This window comes from Epinephelus fuscoguttatus, linkage group LG6 (assembly GCF_011397635.1).
Source record: "Epinephelus fuscoguttatus linkage group LG6, E.fuscoguttatus.final_Chr_v1".
NCBI classification, from domain to species: Eukaryota; Metazoa; Chordata; class Actinopteri; order Perciformes; family Serranidae; genus Epinephelus; species Epinephelus fuscoguttatus.
In genome coordinates, this window is record NC_064757.1 from 35,469,848 (window position 1) to 35,491,005 (window position 21,158).

At 41.3% G+C, this 21,158-nt stretch overlaps 1 protein-coding gene across 1 annotated transcript; it reads right to left on the reverse strand.

The window, feature by feature from the left end:
• Positions 1 to 2,187: 2,187 nt before the first annotated feature.
• On the reverse strand, positions 2,188 to 20,488 carry LOC125890306 (uncharacterized). The gene is made up of 19 exons (XM_049578875.1): positions 20,394 to 20,488; positions 15,599 to 15,758; positions 15,324 to 15,475; positions 14,328 to 14,481; positions 14,040 to 14,232; positions 13,744 to 13,838; positions 12,821 to 13,007; positions 12,514 to 12,611; positions 12,274 to 12,427; positions 10,126 to 10,244; positions 9,457 to 9,624; positions 9,217 to 9,330; positions 8,905 to 8,957; positions 8,520 to 8,631; positions 6,363 to 7,656; positions 6,062 to 6,273; positions 4,639 to 4,708; positions 4,331 to 4,532; positions 2,188 to 4,163 (listed from the first exon to the last, which is right to left on the reverse strand). Exons 2-19 carry the CDS (start codon positions 15,744 to 15,746, stop codon positions 3,669 to 3,671), a joined length of 4,020 nt encoding a protein of 1,339 aa, XP_049434832.1. The 5' UTR covers positions 15,747 to 15,758; positions 20,394 to 20,488; the 3' UTR covers positions 2,188 to 3,668.
• Between the last annotated feature and the right edge of the window lie 670 nt (positions 20,489 to 21,158).

Genomic DNA, 21,158 nt, shown 5'->3' on the forward strand with positions numbered 1-21,158 from the left:
AGGGCTGTAGACTCTTAGTCTTGTTGCATTTTGTGCATATAATAAGTGAGTTTCAATACAACTTGGATTAAGAAAAAAACCCACATTCACAGTACTAAATAGTTCAATGTGATTGAGTTCTCACACTGATGGGCCGACAGGATGCAGAGGGCGGTGTAACACCCTCTATAAGTAAGAAAACAGATCACACACTAGACTTCTGTGGTTTTGCTGATGTCTCAAGAGAGCAGACAGAGTTACTTCTCTGTTCCATGTTAAATTTAGCTGTTACAACTTATCAGTAATGTGCAATGTGTGGAGCGTGACACTGAAACTGCCCTGTAATGGTGGCCCCCATGCTGAATGTGATGTACTGTACAGCATGCCTCTGCTACAGTAAGAGATAAAACCATTCATCAAATCAAGTTACATCAGTTACTGTCGTGCTGAAGGAGAATTCATTATGGTTCAAAATTTAGGATGCAAAACAGCTATAAATGAGTTCAGAATTTGCTGCTCTCCTTATGTTTTTATAAAGACGCATCTAAATAAATTTTAACTGTATGATGCACAAAAACAAAGACATTTTTAATGGCAGCAAAAGTATGGTTGCACTGACCTCTGTGGGTTACAGGTTATTGCCTCATGTCTACCAGTGTGGTTGCTTGTCGCAGCACATCACTTTGGGGGGTTGAACATTTCAGCTGCTACAGTAGATGGCAACAAAACCCAGATTTTCAGCCTGTGTTTCTAGGCCTTTACAAGAGAGACATTTTGACATAGAAAATCACAGATGCAAATAGTAAAATTAATGATGACTGAAATCTGTTTAGCTGCTTCAGTTTTAGGATCTTGGTATTGTGTATGCTGGCTCACTGTTTCATGACAGAGTCATCAATGGTATTAGTAATAGCAACTGTGGTTTTCCTGTTACATCCATGACCATGACCCATAAAGCTACCTGAATTCATGTTTATTTGTTGTCTCAGTATTTACTGTTATTTTGGTACCGTTGACTCATCTCATTTCAGATCACACATCCTGTCAAGTTTCCCTCCTTTGTGATTACTTGCCCTGCCCTGATGTGTTTCACCTGTGTCTCAGTGTGTTTCACCTGTGTCTCCCTTGTCTCAGTGCATTTAAGTTCCTTGTCTCCTTTGTTGGCAGATTATCTTTACCTTTGAGTGAGAGTTCCAATGTTTTCCTAGTGTATCTTGTGAGTGTGTTTTTGCCTTTTGACCACACTTTTTGCCTGTGTTACTGATCACCTGTGTACTGACCTGAGCCTGATTTAACACCCTGAACTTTTATCTGAGTCTGTGAGTCTGCTTTGTGAGTCCTTCTCCAGTTTGTGTTTGACACAGTCAGAATATCTGCTATTAAAAAATGTCGCACTTGTCAAAGACGGACTCAAAACTATTGACTCTACATTAATTAAATTCCATTCAGAGTCAAGGTTACTAAAAATTAAAAATGGCAAATCAAGCCAAAGATGAGAATGGTCCATCTACCCTGTGTAAAATACCTGTTCAGTTAGAATAAATAATTGAAAGTACTTTCAACTGCCAAAAGGTGTGTAAAAAAATATATACTGTAACTCAACCATTTTGTGGTGGAGCAGTTGTTCTAATTTTGTGTCCTACAGAGCTTTTCCTGAACAAAATAGTGTGATTAAAAAATCAAAATATGCCCTTCCATGCCCAGTCGCCAGAGGAAAATGTTGCAAACCACCAATATGTTACATTTGCATGTTTCATACGAATCATATCAGTGTTTCTTAAGTGACGTTTAGTGTATAAGCAGGCTTTGTCGTCTGGAATTGAAGGGGATGGTAGATTGCATCACTTTATTTCCTGCGGGGACTGTGTCTCCAAAGCCAGATATTTTAAGCACAATAACCAAGTGTTGTCTTTTGTGCCTAAACCTAACCACATGTTAACCACAGCGCTGTTGAAATGAAAGGTTTCAGCATATGCGCTACATAACAATGTACAAATGAAACATGTCTGTGGTTTGCAAAAACGTAAAGTGCCAACATAGATTCTCGTGATTGGGTTGCCATTTGTCTGCTATGTTAAGTGATTACTGAGTAGACACTGATACAGGATGTGAAGGAAATTTAACTTAGGTGCAACAACTTAATTTGAAATAAAAAACACATCACTAAGGACTTTGGTTGTATTGTCTAAATGTTTATTGTTTCCCTCTTACTCTCCTTTGGTTTCAAAAATGGTAGTAACAGTCAAGTAGCTTGATATAAGAATGAGCAGATCACCGAAACATCGTGTGTACAGTCTCAAAAAAAATGCAGTATAATTGAAGTATCCTTGGCTGTTTCGCTAAAGAAGTAAATACTGTACAACACATTCAAAACTTACTATACTTGAACCAATAACACAACATGAATCAGAGTGACACATTTGCTTGCTATATAACTAATAAAAAAAAGCAATACTACACATGAACTTTTTCTCCTTTAGAAGTAGAAATAATACTAGTACAGTACCCAGAAGTAGCTGTACTACAATCAAACGGTAACATAGTAATAAATATAACCACAGGGAGTCGTACAGAAAGTGCTGTGCTAAAGCTTTAAAATACACATTTACAGATATGTAATACAGAATGTTAGCCCCATAGTTAAACTTTTTTTTAAAGGACTTGTTCATCATTTTGAAAAACACACACACACATTTGAGTTAGATGAGAAGATCAATGTCACTCTCATGTCAGTGCGTTAAGTACAAAGCTACATACGGAGCCAGAGTATGCAATACTTGTTTCCTGCTTGGAGCCAGCTCTAAAAGCCGGCAGCAACAGCTTATCTGGCTTTGTTGAGAATTTAAAAAATTGTGCTTACCAGCACCTCTAAAGCCACATCCACACTAATACATTATTCATTTTAACAGTGTTTTAAAATGAAATGACGGTACATATGAGCGACGAGGGAGACGCCAGAGGCAAGACATTCTGAAAACAAAAGAGACTGAGAAGGTGTTTGACATGCCACCATGAATTCTAACACTTGGCTTTCACCTGGGAGAGTGGTCTTTGTGTCCCTTAAGATTATAAAGCAAAATCCTGTTCCTTTTATTCCAAACCGAACCATGTGTTTTTGTTGCCCAAACCCAACCACGTGTGTTTGCTGTTGGAGGGAAACCTAACTTCAACTTGTTGCACTGATGTATTGTGTTTATTTTGAGACTGTATGTAAAAAGGAAATTTCCTGTGAAAACAGAAGTGTATTTTGAAAGAAGATAATGCATGTAACAGGCAGAATTTCACATGGCGTGCCAGAACATCAACAACCAACGCACCCAGGGTACCTTTCCTGACGTATCTGGACGTGGAAGGTCCATGACAAAACGTCAATATGTGACAAGGGCAGAGAATCTGTTGGGCGATGAGTCCACCACACACACACTGAAGATAGGAAAGGTCGCTGTAAACATAGCAATAGTTATACTTTTAAAATAAAAATGTATTACTGTGGATGTAGCCAAAGGCTCAGATAGATCATTAGATAAAAATTCACCTTAATCTAATTAATAGATAATTTATCTACTAAATGCCAAAAAGTTTTTCTCTATTTTCTCCTCCTTTAAAATTATCAAATATATTTGACGCATTGTCTTAATCTTGATTTATGTTATATGAGGATATTTTAGGCTTGATACTTAAATCTGTCGCTACTTAGACTGGTGAAATCTGGCAGTTGATTGGTCATTCTCCTGGTTGTTAACTAACGGGGGACTGAACAGAGGCGCAGCCACTGAAGTAGAGCTAGAGACTGAATTGATATGAGTGCTAGTGCCCACTGCCACCGAAGCAGTGGATGCTGGGTAAAAATGGACATCCACTGCGACCGTAGTGAGGCCTAGGGAGACGTGGTGAGAAAGGAGCAGGGGGGGGTTGCCATGTGAGATGCTGAGGCTATGGTGGATGGGTGCTGCACACGCCTCTGCACTTTGCAGGGTTAATGAGGAGCGCAGCCCCTCTTCTCGTCTGGACGGTGGGGAAGGGGAAGGTGAGCGGGAGGGTAAGGATGATGGGGGAGGCAAGGCGTCCTGGCATGGGCTGCGGTTGTCTCCTCTGTTACTGGTCCAGTCCTCAGCACACTGCAGCTGGATGCTCGGCTGTGACAAGGTGCAGCCCTTCTCCTCCTCCTCCAGAGACGGATCAATCTGAAATAGTACAATGATAATCATGATAACTTAGATGATACCACAGTGCTCCTTTGTTTTTTCAATCTGTTCATGCCCAGAGGACCTAAATTCCCCTAAAAGTCAGACAAAAATATCTCTGGATATCCCTGGATTTTCCACCCTGTCACATGCATGTAATATCAAACCTTTGTGTCAAGGATTGGCTCAGGATATGTTTCTACAGTGACTGAGTGGTTGTCCAGAGCAGGTGACGTGTCCTCCTGAAGATCCTCAAATGTGGGCTCCATCTGCACTGTGACCAGGCTCGGTCCTGGAGGTCTTGCTCTGGTGTCTGATGTGTTTGGGCTCTGCTCAATCACTGCCACACAGTCATCATCTTCAAAAGCTCTGTGAAAGAAACACAACACTGGTTTCCTGCATCTTCTGGAGGCAAAAGATCAATTGTTACACCTCATCTCATGCATTTCTTTGGCCTGTTTAATAGTGCATTTACCTGTTTTCGTATGTGCGTCCTGCAGCTCGGCGTTCAGTGTGTCTTACAGGGACACCTAGATTCCTCTGAGCTGTCAAGGAAATTTAAATTTTAAAGGGATAATTTGACATTTTGGTAAATATGCTTAATTTGCTCTCTGGATCTGTCTATTTATTTATGAAGCTACTGTCGGGTTGCCATCTTCCAACTCTTACGTTTCCCTTCAATACAGAACACGTCTTTTAGTTTCCAATCACGAGATGATTACATATTTTATGGGGTTGGCAACCTTAGCAAGTGAGCTGGTTAGCGTAGTTTAGCGTGAATTAAATGAATGAGAAATAACTTTTTAATTAGTGACCTTTAGAGGTGATAGCAGGCAGATTCTGTTACCTTTGGACACAGTCAAGCTAGCTGTTTCCTCCTGTTACCAGTATTTGTGCTGATCTAAGCTATACGACTGCTGGCTGTAGCCTTATATTTAAAATTACGAAAGCATCTAAAGGCCCTGACACACCAAGCCGATGGTTGGCCGTCAGTCAAAGTCAGGCCATCGGTGAGCGTCTGTCGCCCTATTTTTTGCGGAGTGTCCCGCACTGTCTGCACTTCGGCGTCAGCAGATTTTCGGCCGATTGAGCATGTTGAATCGGCGGCGGAGCTCGTCAGTGAGAGAGATCACTCTGATTGGCTGTTCAGGTTTTAGTTCCTCGCCCCTGTAGCGAGTGAATCTGCCTGTAGTGAAACCAGGGCGAACCGGTGCTTCCTCCTCAGACTCCACTTCACTCAGCTGCCCGACAGACCCGCTGCTTCTTCCCACTTTAACCTGAATAACAAACCTGGACTAGCTGTGAGGCTAGCGAAGCGTTAGCCAGTAAGCCTGCGCTAGCTTCCCAGCTAGCCCCGGCTCTCTGTTTGGATCCAACCGGAACACCAAGCCCGGTTTGTTATTCAGGTTAAAGTGAGAAGAGGCAGCCGATTTGTCGGGCAGCTGAGTGAAGTGGAGCCTGCGGAGGAAGCACCGGGACCGTCTGGATGTAATAGTCCGTGGAGGTGCTGTGGTGCTCGGCGGCACAGATAGGAAACCCCTTGGCTGACAGCATGTACCACTCTCTCACTCCATTCTCTCTCACGCAGGTGCAGAACGTACGTGCTACTTGACCGTCGGATGTAGTCTTTGTAGTGTGTTCAAATGCAACTGACCTGAGGCGACTTAGACAATACAACAATTGGCTTTCGTTGCCGCTAGTTCTTTGATGTCAGTTTGGTGGGTCAGCACCTTAAAATATTATTGTTTTCTTCAGACAGGCTTTGATGTCTAAAATCAGTGAGGTTCATGAGTGGTATCAATTTTCTTATCTGAATCTGTGTCTTGGATTGAACAAGCATATTTCCCAAAATGTCAAATTATTCTTCAAAGAACAAAGATTTATTTCTTTAAGTTTACCATGCTCAGAATGTAAAATAGGTGTGTTGACAGTTGATGCAGCTGAGGATCTCTGACCTGCTCGGCTGGTTGGCGCAGCTTCATTCTTCTGGACCACTGAATAGAAGGTAACAGTGATGAAGATGAAGGCCAGAGATACACCCACTCCCACCACGATGGGGATGTCGTGTTTCTCCAGCACAGGCAGCCATGATGGAGACTGCTGCGTTACTCTGAAGTGTGGAACACATTATTATCAACACTCTGCACAAATTCCATCCTTACAATATCAATCACTTCACCATATTTTAATCTGACCTACCTGGGATCATTGCTGGTCATAGGTGACTGAGAGGTGTTCCTCTTCAGCCACTCTGTAAGCTCTGTGTCATTGCCTGATTTAGCTGAATGAACTGAGTCATCTTGCTGGCTGGTATTCAACTGCACCTGATCGGACACGTTGACCCAATTGACAACAGTAATCTCAGGGTCCAGCGTTGAGGGATCGTTTGTCTCACGGATGGTTGAGACTGAAGGCTTGATTTCAAGAGGGTTTCTGTGTTGGATTGGAAATGTTTCTGTCTGTGATAGAGGAGCTTGTGAGTTGAGGAGTGGATGTGGTGTTGGAGATGACTGAGGAAGTGTGAATAGAGTTGAAGTTGGTGTTGCAGGTGAAAAGTGACTGTGAGTTTGGGATAGTTGGGGATTTGTGACTATAGAAGTTGGAGGTTGTGTGGGAGGGAGATAATGCGGAATTGTCGATAGCTCAAGCTTGAACTTTGGAAAAATACCATGAGTAAATGATTGCTGAGGGTCAGATTGAGATGTTTGCGAGATGGTTGGTGAGGGATGCAGATGTTGCAGCCGTTGATCTGGGTGAATGAGTGTGGTTTGAGAAATCTGGGTTGAGGTCGGCTCATGGTACAATTGGTAAAACTGACCATTTGTAGCCATCTCATAAGGTTGAGTTTGGTGCAGATCAGCTTGTAAAGCAAGAGACTGGGTAACTGAACCAGGGTGGCTTGTCTTAGTTTCAGTTATAAGACTCTGTGTTGGAGTGGGAGAATATGAATCCGACTTGAGATAGTGAAAGGGTCCACCCTCTGGAAGAGATGACGTCTCAGTGAAAGGCTCAGTGATTTGAATGGCTAGAGACACAGCATGAACGTTAGAGTCCTGGGAATCAGGTTCTGTCAACAACTTGTCACTGACTTGATGCTGATATTGTCCATGTGATGACGTTAATGTTAACAGGGAGTGACTTTCAGTGAGCAGGGACTGAAGGGTTGAACTCAACACTTGAGCAGCGTCTACTGATGTCTGTCTGTGTGTCACTGGTGGCTCAGTATTTGAAATCAAAAGCGTATCACTCGTAAGTGGCAGTTGGGTGTGGAGATCTACTGACTGGAAGTTCGGATGTGGAGGAGGTGGTAACATAGGAGGCTGCATCTGTGTGACTAACAGCTGGGTTGGATTGGTTGTAGGCTGATTCAGACGGTGCTGTAAAAGATGGCCAAGTGATCGAGGTGGCATCTTTAGCTCAGCCACTGCTCCCCTTGAAAATGTAGGAAATGAGGCAGCTCTGTTTGTTGTAGGATCACAGTGTGAAAAGGAGCCTGGAAATACAAAAAAAAAAAAAAAAAAAAAATACAACTTGCATTTTAATTCTGTAAATCCATATTTAGTTATCATGTTGTAAATGAGGCATTTGTGTTGCAGGATTAGCTTTACGTGAATGGACTTTAAATGACCCTCACTGCACAGGAAAATCATAATTGCACAAACTACCGTAAGTACAATAGTTGTGCGCTAAACCGGAAGGAAGTGAAGCCAGATCAAGATGTCAGTTTGTACAGTTTTACAGGGGAAATAGAGGTCTTCATGGGTCGAAAATGACAGCCCTCAACCCTAACGGACCCTGGAAATTCATTCCCAGATCTGATCGGACCTGATAATTTTTTAAAAACATATACATCCAGCCCAGTTTTGCCCAAGATATCACAGATCCTCGGTGCATGTCCGTGAGCTGAGAGGGTCTTGGGTCTATTTTATGGACTCATTAAACACAGTGTTTAAATTTACTACTGAGAATATTGTTCTACTGCTAAATGCATTTCTCATGTCTGATACAACATATTGTGGTTTCCTTTGGCTTATAGCCTTAAACACATTGTCTCGCGGCATGCTGGGAAACTCCATGTGTTTAACCCCCAACACGCCACAATATTGTTCTTACCCATCTTACTGTACATAACATAGATACGTACATCCCTCCATGGTAGCAGATGGTACGAGGGCCAAAGTAAAAGATCGAAGAACAGGTCAAATACATTTTATAGAGTAGTTATTAGTAATTTAACGGACTTTCACAGCCTCAGTGTCTGCCTGTATGATTGTCTGACTATTGTTACCAGATCGAAGTAATTGCTTTGATGAGAACAAAGTTATAATGTATAGACTCTTTTGTTCAAGTACATACATGTTGCCTCCTTCTGTGCCTGTACGTGTGAATGATGTGTTGTTTCAAGGTGTTGCTTAGCCACAGAGTCACTGGATTGGGACACTGGCAGGTCGTTGCTGGTGTCGGTGCTCTAGAAAACATAATAGACTCTTAGTTTGAGGACAGGCATAACTTTTGGCGAAATCAGAAATGAACTAAGCCAATGAACAAATAGGCCACAGATATCAGAGCAGTGATGTCACCCACTGACAATAGAAAGTCACCACGTGAAGTTTCAAAGCCCACACACGCACACACAGTTTAGAATACTTCACAGCTTCTGGACAGACACCACTGATGTGGGAGCCAAACAGTGTCACCACACACAAGCAACAGCAGAGATTTTCACACTGTCATTACTCACAGCAGACAAAACCAGTCTTGTCTGCTTGCCTCTATCAGCTGGACGATGTTCAGCTTAGGACAGAGGACAGCATGAAAGACAATCAGCAAGAAAAATATATTTGTGCATATTGGGGTCGAGGAAGAATGTTGACTATAATTATATACTGTAAGTGAACACCTCAAAGTACATGTAAAAAATACCTCATATAATGACACACATGAACACCGACTCTGAATATACTGTGATAATAAGACTACGTGTTTGTATTCAGTAATGTGGTGTATTTGTCTCTCTGAAAGAAGAAATAAAAGTTGAATGATGATGACATACCCGTGACAGCCAGGACAGTACGTCTCTGATGTCGTCCTGCTCGGTTCTCAGCAGTACAGTAATATTCGCCTACATCAGAATACTGCACACTGGAAATGTGCAGAGCTCCATCTTCTACACATAAAATACCAGCTCGTAAATCACATCCAGTTTAGGTATCCGTAGATTAAAGTTCACATTAGCTGATGAAAACAACTTCTACTGAGAGGCAGAATGGCTCCAATGACACTCTGGACTTACCATCAATGTATCTGTCCTCACTGGGACTGATGGGGGTCTGTGTCTTTGCTCTGCCCCTGGTCCAGGTATATGTGATGGGCAGAATCCCTACAGCTCTGCAGGGCAGGACCACTGAAGCCCCGATCCTGCAGCTCACCTGACCTATAAAGGTCACTATGACGGGACTCACTGGGACGAGGAAAGAAGAAATTTGAGTCATTGCTTAATGTGCCTCAAGGAGAAGATAATTAATTTGGCAAAATTATACCTATTATTATTATTATTATTATTATTATTATTATTATTATTATTATTATTATATTATTATACCTACTTAACAATAGAAAACATGTGGCACAAAATGAACCTTAGTGTATTCCCACATTGTTCTTAAGAGGTTTGTGAGGTCCAATATCATATAATGTGGAGAAATGTATTGTATTTGACTTACGTATTTTGCTCCAACAAAGACTATAGAACAGATGTTTCTTTTAAAAATAATATCTTGGTAAGACTACCATGATGACATGTCTGATCTATCTGAATCTTACCTCAGGTGTTGCAGGACATTTTGTTACCTTTATGCCACAAAACTCAGTGTCACAAGATCCTGACTTCATCTGGACCTGATCAATTGATCTGAGGAGTAATTAGTACATTACATTGCAGTTAAGTTTGTGTAAAAATTACCAGCAACTCTCAGCATTGCTGTGTTGCGGCTGTGGCCCAAAGTGTTGGAGGCCTCGCACACATACACTCCCTCATCGTAGCTCTGGGCTGACTGGATATAGAGAGTGGCATTCCTTGATCTGTATGAGAAAGATGTAAATGGTCACAATCTACAAGGCAGTTGTCATAGTATTTTTCATGTGGTTTTGCTTGCAAGGGTGGAGCAGGGTGGCGGAGGCCTCGGGGGCTCCAGCCCTGAATGTTTTCACAAATGCCCAGAATCTGTGCTGCTCCCTAAAGAAATCTAGTGTAATAGAATAAATGTTCTTTTGTTGGCCTAATGTTTAACTCGGAGTTTTGAAGATTACATTTACTTTACATTGTTGGGCATTCTTGATTTGTAATTAATTATTATGGGATGTATTCAAATGGAGCTGCTACGTTGCTTAAAAAGTCATCCTGTGAACTCTACTCCAGCATATTCATTTATTCACATTCATTCTTTCTTTTTCGTAAACCACTTATCCTGTTAGGGGTCACGGGGGGCTGGAGCCTATCCCAGCTGACATTAGGCAAGAGGCAGGGTACACCCTGGACAGGTCACCAGACTATCACAGGGCTGACACATAGAGACAGACAACCATTCACGCTCACATTCACACCTACGGGTAATTTAGAGTCACCAATTAACCTGCATGTCTCTGGACTGTGGGAAGAAGTACCAGAGTAAGTAGTACCAGAGCAAACCTACACTGACATGGGGAGAACATGCAAACTCCGCAGAGGGGGACTCTCTGTACCACCAAGCCGTCGTATAACAAAAATAACTTTCAAGATTAGTAATGCTGTTTATGCCAAATTCCCACCCTATTCCTACACACTATTTTGCTTAAAATTAGTAACATCAGACGACTGGAGTGGAAATTTGACATTTGCAACATTTGCTAAGTTATATTTTTAGAATGATCAAGACAGGTGGAGAACAATTAGACAGAAAATAGGATATAGGCTCTGCAGGATAATTTTTTTCCTTGGCAACTATCATATTTTTTCCCAAATGATGTACAGATTTTGGGCATTCTTTTATCTGAAATGGCTTGAAAATAGTGCATATAGCTCTAGTAAATCAGAAAACCAGGGTAGCGTGCCCCTGGACCCCCCTAGCTTCAGGCTGAGCCCTGAATGTTTACAATGTTTTGCTCCACCCCTGTTTGCTAGTGAGCAAAACTGGTGCAGTATTTACTTAAATGTTGTACCTAAGCACAATTTTAAGGTACTTGTACTTGACTTAACTATTTCTTATTTAGTACTTTATGTCTCTTCTCCACTACTTTTCAGCAGGAAATATTGTACTTTGTACTCTATATTTACTTTAGTTGTTACTCTGATCTTACCCTCACAGGTGTTTCAGTTATGCTGCTGATTAGACCCACATACTTTTATGATTCCAAAACACAGGGGACAAGATGTTAAAATCCTTTGTGCAAGCACATACAAGAGGTCGTGGGTGAACAGTAGATATGAGCTAAGATTAAGTTATAAATTTGGTATGCATCTTCAGTAGTCTTCCTTTGGTTCCTGGGGTGTTTCGGCTATTCACACTATACACCCTCACCAAAGGCGGCCAGCTACAGGGTGATCATTCCTGAGCTTGCATCCCCTGCCCAATTATGCATGATTATTTATTGTCATTTATGATTAATTATTGCTATTTGGAGACCAGCAGGGATCCTTCCTTTCCAGCCAGAGCCACTAGCTGCTTCTCTCTGCTGCCTCCGATGCAGCTTTGATGGCCGAGCGCTGGCTCTGGCCCCTGATTCCCAGGTCCCTCAGTAGTTTGGTGGTGGATGTTGCTACAAACCCTCTGCATCCAACCTCCACTGGGCGGACTTCTGTTTTAACAGAACTGCCCCTCAACAAAACCATATTTTTTGTCTGTGTGTACAAATTTTTATCTTGTGTGCATGAGATTTAAAAAAAGAGAGTAGACCTACATTTTACTGATAATACTTTTTTTTTCCACAAGTAGAATTTTGAATGCAGGACTTTTACTTGTAACAGAGTATTTTTTACACTGTGGTATTGTTACTTTTCCTTGATCACTTCTTCCATGAGAAAATATTATCAACCATCCCTCCTCTCCAATAAAGTCATAACACATTAACATACCCCAAAGCAATCTTGCCTCCAGTCTGCTTGGAGTGTCCTCTCTTCAACCAGCTGATGGAGGGTAGAGGGTGACCAGACACCTGACACTCCAACACCACCCTAGTACCCACAGGCACCGTCAACACCTGGGGCCTCAGTTTCACTGATGGAGGGGCTGCCAGGAAGAGAGAAGAATGACTGTTATTATACACGTTCAGCATCCAGTGGCACAGTGTGGTGGGTCTAATTGTAATGTCATACCCAGCACAGTCAGGGTCGCTCTTCTGGAGGTGAGAAATCTTTGAAGGTGGATGTTGGAGGCCCTGCAGAAGTAGCTCCCACTGTCGAACTCCTGGACCCTGCAGAGAAAAGTTTAAACACATATGCGACCACACCTGAGATATGGTGATGTTCAGAGTAAATTATAGTATCATTAGCAGTAACATTGCATATTGTCACGCTCTGAACTACAGTACACCAATGTACAAAAACAAACGAAACTGGAAACACATGGACTCAAAAACTAAACTTTCTAACCACAGAACATATGGCATGTCTTTACACACACCTATGGATAAAGAGGTCTCCACTGGGCAGCACAGTCTCACGAGCTGTGGGAGAGAGAAGTCTGTTGTCTTTGAACCAGGACACCTGAGCTGCTGGTCGGCTGTATGGAGGCCTGCAGGTCACTGTAACATTTTCTCCGCTCTTCACTGTCAGGTTTACAGGCTGCTGGATGAAACTCCACTCCATCTCTGGAAACACAACATGTGCATCACTTTGGACCCTTTTTTTTCACCAACATCTATCACACTCTCTTCTGTGTCTGACGTTCACCACGGCAGCCTCGTTCTTGTCTTCTGCCTCTGTCTTCAGCCTCTCTGCCCGCTCTGCTTTACCATTCCCAGTCCACCTCAGCCATCATAGCACTCAAGCCCTCGGCCTCACATCTTCAAGCTACAATAAAATGCCTTTAACCATTCTCAGTTTCCTGGTTGTGTTTGCATTTGGGTCCTGCCACAACAAAAAGTTATGTATTATACAAATATTGTAAACTGTTATTTGAGTATCGCATTACTACATTAAAATTAAAGAGATGAAAGGTTCAAAATGAAAAGAATTTGTGAATCCATTCAACAATGTAAATTGTACAAGTGAAATACATGGCTGAATTTAAACGATTATGTTTTTAAGGGCCAGTTTTCGAGGACTTCTTTTTTGATGGTGTCACTTTTGTCTCTGTTTTTTCTCCTTTTACATTTGGTAATTGTCCGAAGCAGAAGCTACCATCATCATAATCATCACCATCATCATCTTTATCCTCAGAAAAATCAACTTAACCTTTGAAACAGTGTTTAAGATAGAACCTATTAATTAAATTTGTCGTATTTTTTTTTAACAAGACAGCTCACTTACTTTGAAAATGACTTAACAGAGTTAAAAATGCAACAATAAACAATGTAGTTTACTGCAGACGTTGGCACACAGTACCGGCTGGAAGTAGGAAGGCTGTCTGTGACTTGATGGACTCTTTCTGGTTGGATGCTTCACAGTGATACGAGCCCTCGTCCTCCCTGGTCACATTCCTGGAAAACAAAGCCATAAATTAGTCTTTAAATTCAGCCTGAGTGTAAAGAGTCCAGACAGCGTAGATTACAACTTGTTGTATTAAACATATTCCTGATCAAACCAACGACAAAATAATCACAATTTTCACAGTTCTTGGTTCATTAATACAACGTGACAATAAAGAATTAATATTCCTCTCGTCACGTGCAACGTTGGACCTGAATGTGAGCAGCTGTCCATTGTTCTGGAGGTTAAACGAGGCTGAGCAGTTCGACAGGAGGCAGCCGTCTTTGAACCAGTGCACCATGGGAACAGGGAAGCCTCGGACAGCACAGTGCATGGAGACCTCTGTTCCCATAGCAACAGTGATGTTGTCAGGGCCCTGGATGATCTGCAGCCTTCTAGGGACCCCTGCAAGGTGGAGTGATAATGCTTCAAGATATTAACAACACTGCCTTAAGTCTATGTTAATGAGACAAAACAAAAAAACAAAAACATGCACTCACCCTGCACACTTAGTTTAGCCGGCTTGCTCTTCTTGCTGATGTTCAGTACAGGATTGTGTGTGACACAGATGTATGTTCCATCGTCCTCTAATGTTACGTTGATAAGATGCAGAGTGCCTGAGGTCTTCCTCTGATTACCCCCTCCATACTCACCCTGAATGTGAAAACAAAATTTGAAGCATAGAGTAATAATACATCTGGGTTTCCATTTCCACCAAAATGTTGGCACCAAAACTGGGTGTTTTTTAGCAGGGCATCAGCACCTCTCCAGAGGCAACTGTTACACCGAAACCAGGTGTTTTTTTTAGCAAGACATCAGCTCTTTTCCAGATGAGATTGTTGCATTGAAACCAGGTGTTGGCAAGACACTGGAGCATTTCTGGCCCGTGTTTTTTAGCGAGACATTTGGGTATTTCCAGCCCAATTTTGGCACCAAAACTTTGTGTTTTCAGTACAGCATCAGGGCATTTTCAGCCCAGTTGTGGCACTAAAACTGGTTGTTTTTAGCGAGACCTTGGAGCATTTCTAGTTGTGGTTGCGGTAACAAAGCCGGGAATTTTAAGCCAAAACATTTTCTTTTCCCAGTGCCTTCTTCAATGTGCTCTGCAGGCACAACAGGTTTCATCATGGAGTTGCATCTATCTCTGTTTTACCTCAGCTATTCCCAACTACAAATAACTACAGTTTGAAACACTCAGGGAAAATCAAACACCTGATTAATTTAGTAATGAAAATATCCTCATCTGGGAGACACTGGGGAAGGTATAGCAGGATGGCAGCATCTGGGAGACCCGAAATGATGAGGTCAGCGGTAAAGAAAGACCATAAAGAAGGTTTATCATGTAGAACACCTGTCTAAACAAATGATGGTGGTGGTGGTGTGAGTCCAGTTATTCAAGGATAGATTTCAGGCAGGAAAAGGTGGATCTGTTTGTTCCATCCAAGCCTTGTGTAGAGACAGGCAGCAGCAGGGGTTGACAGTCATTCAGAGCTCACCTGAATGTGTCTACCTCTTCTGACCAGTCTCCCGTCTTTAAGCCAGGTGATGCTTGCAGGAGGTGAACTTTCCCCAGACACACACTGGAGGAAAACCCCCTCTCCTTCTCTGACTGTCTGGTCCTGGGGGCTGAAGAAGACATCCTCCAGACCTGGGACACACAGTATAAACAGGAAACAGACATTAGAGACAACACATGAATCCTTATGTTGACACCACGCATGATGTTAAGGGACAGCACACATCCAGTGGTTGGACTAATTTGCGGACTCACCCAGTTTGGATGAGACTGCCAAGCTGGACAGGATGAGTAAGCAGAGGTGGGAAGTCATCTGTAGGAGCGTCCAGATGGAGACATACACATGCATCCTACTGCAGAGCTCCCTGGGAGGCACGAGACGTACACCACCACACAGCTTCATCCATGGTGTTGGCTGGGAAAGTTCGCAAAGGCAGAATTTGTATCGGAAATGTTGTCAGTGTCAGCTTTAGCTGTCACAGACTTTGATGCACAGACAGACTGCTGTCTGACAGCTCTGCAGTGTCTAGTCTTAATCAGGCAATTGATTATTTACAATTACATGCGTCGGGTAAAGAATCGTGTGCTGCATATTGTTACAATTCACACAAGGAGGTGCAAGAAGCAATGTTATAGCATGCTGAATAGGACTTGTTTTAATGCGATAAGGAATATCTCCCCTACAAAACAATGATCTCCATATCAGTTAGGCACCCCATGTTACGTTGTATTTGTGAAGTAAACAATGCTTTTCTTACATGCCTCCACAATGAATGAAGAATCCGAAAAAAGGGGAACATTATTCTGCTTCCACATGAACAGTTTCATCCAAGGACAAGCAGTGCGCCTAAATGGTAAGATTTTAGTGAAAATGCACGTATTTGTGAAGCACTGAATATACGACTGGATAAATGAGACTTGGATTAAAATGCACAAGTTGTGTGAGAGTTTGTAAACATATGTTTTGATATAGTTATGCCGTTGTGAAATGCAGATCCCAGTTTTCTCCAGTTCATCAAGAATTTGTCTGTTTTTGGATTCTTTGTTCACCGTGGAGTAATGACCTGCACAACCCGGCCTATTATGGGAAATATAAAACGTGTTTTCTCTTCAAGCTACTTACCCATCTTTTAAGTGGTTTGTTTACATTATGTAACAGAGGTGCATATTTAACAGATTCAGTGAGACACGCCTGCTTGCTTGCTGTTAGGACACAGTGTTAGGCCCAAATATTTTATGAAAGAAGTATTTTTACCAGGAATTATGACTGGAGAGATTTTGATATGTCGAACTGCAGCAGTGCTGATGATGCTGTTTGCTGTGAGTGTTTAAGACAGTCAGAGAGAGACAGAGAGAGGGGAGGAGAAGGTGGACTATTGCACAATGTCTCTGTAAGTATTAATAATGAACTCAGAATGCTGCTTTGCCATTAAATGACTCGCCTGCCTGAACTGCCAAACACACAGGATCTGCGGCTGCAGGCTGTGAGTTGACCCACACATCAATGCTTTTGAGGCATGCAAGAAAACTGGTTCAAAGTTTATTTCACAAGTTCCGTGTCATGTGGTGTGAGAAACTGATTTGCAAGGGATAATTCTGTGGGTGAAGCATGTCTTTAACCAGCACCAGCCCTTCATCAGACATGAACAAGATAAGAAGACATCTGTCTCTCCTGGTGCCCAAAATGTTATATGTGGTGATACGGTAAAATTTACAAAAGGAGCAGTTACTATTGTGCGGGCCTGTTTTTGTATTTTTGTATTTGTTCTTCAGTCCAGCACCTAGTATTTAATGTTTTTGGATGTGCGTGACTCCTTTAATCTCATTCATTAGCTCTGTAGCACTGTGTTTAAAGCTACACACCCTAGTAAGCACAACATAAGTACTTCTACAGTGAAGCAAAGAGATTTTGGTCAGACTAATCTATCACACACGTAAGATAAGTGAGTTAAAAATTGGATTGTTTATAAGTAATACGGTTATTTTTACCCAGTGTTAGACTTTGTCATTTCAACACCAGTGAAGCTGCCGTTTGCATAGATTCACTTTTGATCCATTTCTAGAAAATGTATTCAGCAGATTAATTTAACATTACTCTCTCTCACTGTCTCCCTCTTGCTCTTAACACCCTCCCCTCCCTGCTCCCTTTGCTTCATTCCTATTTTGGTTGTGAGTCTGTGGCACCGCAGTGAGCTCAGCTTTGTCCTCTTTAGTCCCTTGAATGGGCCCAACCACTTTATAGAGCTCGCACTGTGGCCCTGCACTCAATGAAAGTGACATGAAAAGAGGCTGCGGAGCTTTGTACTGTGAAGATCAGTTATTGGTCCTCTGCAAGGAAAGCTACCCGTCTGATCGCATAGGCTTTCATGATTCTCAATATGACCATATAAGGGCTGATCCTTTATTGTTTAATGGTGCCACAATTTCTGCGTGTGCGGTGCTGAATTTGCACAAGTAATGTCGAAGGGGAGCATGCCAAAGATGTATTTTGATCTCTAGAGACTCAGTTATGATTAAAGGGTTAAAACTGTGTGTGTAATGATGAAGGTTAAAGACTTCGGTGTGCTTTGCAAGAATGTGAATGCTGCATAGAGACCAGAGAGAAACATGATGAACAGTTAGTCAGGTTTTCAGAAATGTACTGCATATTTTCGTCAAATTTCCAAAAATTCAGCAAAAGAAAATGCAAATTAATGCGCGTTCCCATCCCCCATCCTTGTACATTTATAAGGAATTGGGTACATTTGGACACACAGCTAGAGGTGCTAAATATCCAGTCAGGTGCTATCAAATTATTGCAGAAGAAGATGGCATAACTAGATGGCCAGCTAAACCTCACAGCGTGGAAACCCATGTGGAAAAGATGACAATGCAGCATTTATCTTTGTTTCCACATGTAATTTAGGGATTTTACTTCCTCCTCATGGTTTGTCTAATACTTTAATTTATTTATTTCTTAATTTCTAGTGTCTCACTTCCACACTTTCAATGGGCCTCATTTACCAACCTTTCTAAAGACGAAAGTTCTTCTTAAAACCCACTTACACAAAGATGCCGACATTTAACAATGTTTTCTTACTTGTGATTTGTTCTATGTAAGAATTGAATCTTCATACACTCAGCAGCACACTTTGGTACATTTGATTGCTGAGATGCTTTTGTAAGTTTTGTATGTTTTGTTGTATGATTTTTTCCATCATATTACAATTTTTTTAACTAATTATTTCATAATTTTACAAAAAGCATGTGGTCTTTTAGAATAAATAAACACTACACTAACACTTTGCTTTCAATTTACGAGGACAAGGGGCTTCATCATTATGAGCACAGGTGCAAACAATTCTGCAGTTTAAGAGCACATCATGAATGCGACATAGCCTTATCAGGACTTTTCTCCAGAAAAAAATCAAGAAAAAACTTAATAAGGCCCAATGTTTTAAAGTGAATTAAAACACTCACAACGCTCATTATGTGGAAATCTGGTTGTTACATTATAATAAAACTTGTGTTGTCTTATCCTTGTCCTAAATAATTATTTTTTTGCAATTATCACTGAATAAACATCTATAAACAGTAGATTTGTTTTTAGACAATATCATCTACCCTTACCTTAGATTACTGTAATAAATTACTTGCAATCATAGCCACAAATATCATCATATTATCAATATTGAGTTTTATAGACAAGTTATAATCACATTTTATTTTACATTAGCCACCTGGCCTCGCACATATGGTACTGTAGCCTTTAGAGGACAAAATAAATCAATAGATGTGAGACTGTGCACTTCTCACCAGTGATGACAGTCCTGTACCAATAAAAAAAAACTATTAGTATATACACTATGAGTATGTTAGTCATCACTGTTGAACTAATGAATGAATTGCTTGACTGGCTCAGCAGAGCTAGTGGCTGGTTACACTCACATAATGCTGAGAGCCTGTGGGTGTGTATTTGTTTGACTCACAACAGATCATTTACACCATTTAGCATGTCATTATGATGGTTTTAGCCCACACACTGACTCCCATGCTCCTTCTTTTAATGCAGATTGCCAAAGCCATAATATTCATTATTTTCTATTTACTTAATCTCTCAAATGAACAAAGCAATAAGTGGAGAAGCTGAATTTATGTCACCATTGAGTGCAGTCCAGCCTGTTGGATGACAAACTTTGATGCCTCGCACATTATTACATTTCTACAAATCTCGTTGCCGTCTTCAAATAATGAAGAAATGATAAATTAAAATGAAATGTCACTGCTGGGTCAGTCACAGTCTCCTGCAGGTACTTATAAGGAAGTGTTGTGGGCTGTAGCTCTGGTGAATGAGCTGAATGTATCACTTCACATCAAGTGGTCAGTAATCTGGAGTTATAATTTATGTTTAAGTGTCTACAACATGGACTACATCCCCGGCTTCTGAGATGATTGTTGGACAGTGATTACATTTAATTTTAGGGGCATTAGAGTTCAAATAAAAAGCTGAAATTCTTGTATTTTTAATGCTTTAAAAGCATATCCCATTCCTTTTTTTTCTTTCAGTGTAGAAGTCAAGTCAATAAAAAATGAAGACTGAGCCCTCGTTTTAGGCTTGATTTCATTAAAAGTATTACTGCTTAAATGCATTTTACTGTACTAACATGCATTTTAATGTGCAAAGGCTAACCAGGAACAACAGACTTGCTTCTATTTTTTTGCAATCTCTCCCACACTACTACTATCAAATCACAGTAAACTGGTTGCATGCATCCAACAAATATATACTCAGTGAACTCAGTGCTGCATGTTGTGTTAGAACAATACTGCACGGTGCCCTCAGATACTAGATGAGAGCTGCATTTGCATATGATTAGAAATGAACAGCTGAATACGAACAGCACACACACTGAATAATCACTGTGGTTTAAACGTACAAGTAGTAAAAAAATCAAAGCACCTTAGACTTGCAAAACTAATCACAAGACAACGCTGATGCTTTTTTCACAAGCTGTTGCAACACATTTTTATCCACTCCACTGAAAGATCATTGAGAGTATTTGATACTCACTCTGCACGTGTCCAAGGATTGTTTCTGTGCTGGTTTGCAATCAGCCCATTCGTCTTCAGGCAGTTTGTGTCTGTCTGTCGTCTGTGCACAACCTCTGTCCTCCTGATGCATTTGCAGAGCTTCCAGCTGGGAGAGAACAACAAGCAACAGCCGCACGCATGTGCTAGACAACCTCCAACCCCCCTTCACACACACACACACACACACACACACACACACACACACACACACACACACTATTGTGCATTCTTATTCAAAGCCAACAGCTGTAATGAGGCACAAAACCCTAAACTGTGTACTCATTATTTAGACGGTAAGCAGGCAAACACAACACTCTGCTCACAAAACAATAAATTAAAATATAAAGCCAAGTGTCCACTGACATAAGTACAAGTAAATCACATCAGTTTTTATGTAAAGCACAATACTGTTATGTTGTGTTCTCTTCCAACACAGTCTAAGTGTCAGTATCAAGATGTTATCAGGGACCAATTGTTCAAAAAATGTAATGTGTAAAAATATAATGTGTACCATCGTTTGCTATCTAGAATCAGCTCCATCTTTTGTGCCAGTTTTTCAGAGCAACACTGGATTGGATGACCCTGATCCTGATGCAAACATTTCAACATTACTGAATCTGTTTATTCAGCGCTCCTAATGGGACGACATATCACAATGCAGGCTACTAGGTTAGTAAAGAATGGCATGCAGGACACGTGTAACAAGAGTGAATCAGAAATGCAGCAATTGGCCTCTTGAAATTTC

What these genes read in the sequence shown, in the direction of transcription:
- LOC125890306 (XM_049578875.1), bottom strand. Translation starts at nt 15,746, where the DNA reads ATGAAGCTGTGTGGTGGTGTACGTCTCGTGCCTCCCAGGGAGCTCTGC. An exon ending in AGCAATGCTGAGAGTTGCTG is followed by an intron (nt 9,625 to 10,125) that starts GTAATTTTTACA and finishes TCCTCGTCCCAG; the next exon opens with TGAGTCCCGTCATAGTGACC. An exon ending in ATGACCAGCAATGATCCCAG is followed by an intron (nt 6,274 to 6,362) that starts GTAGGTCAGATT and finishes TCCACACTTCAG; the next exon opens with AGTAACGCAGCAGTCTCCAT.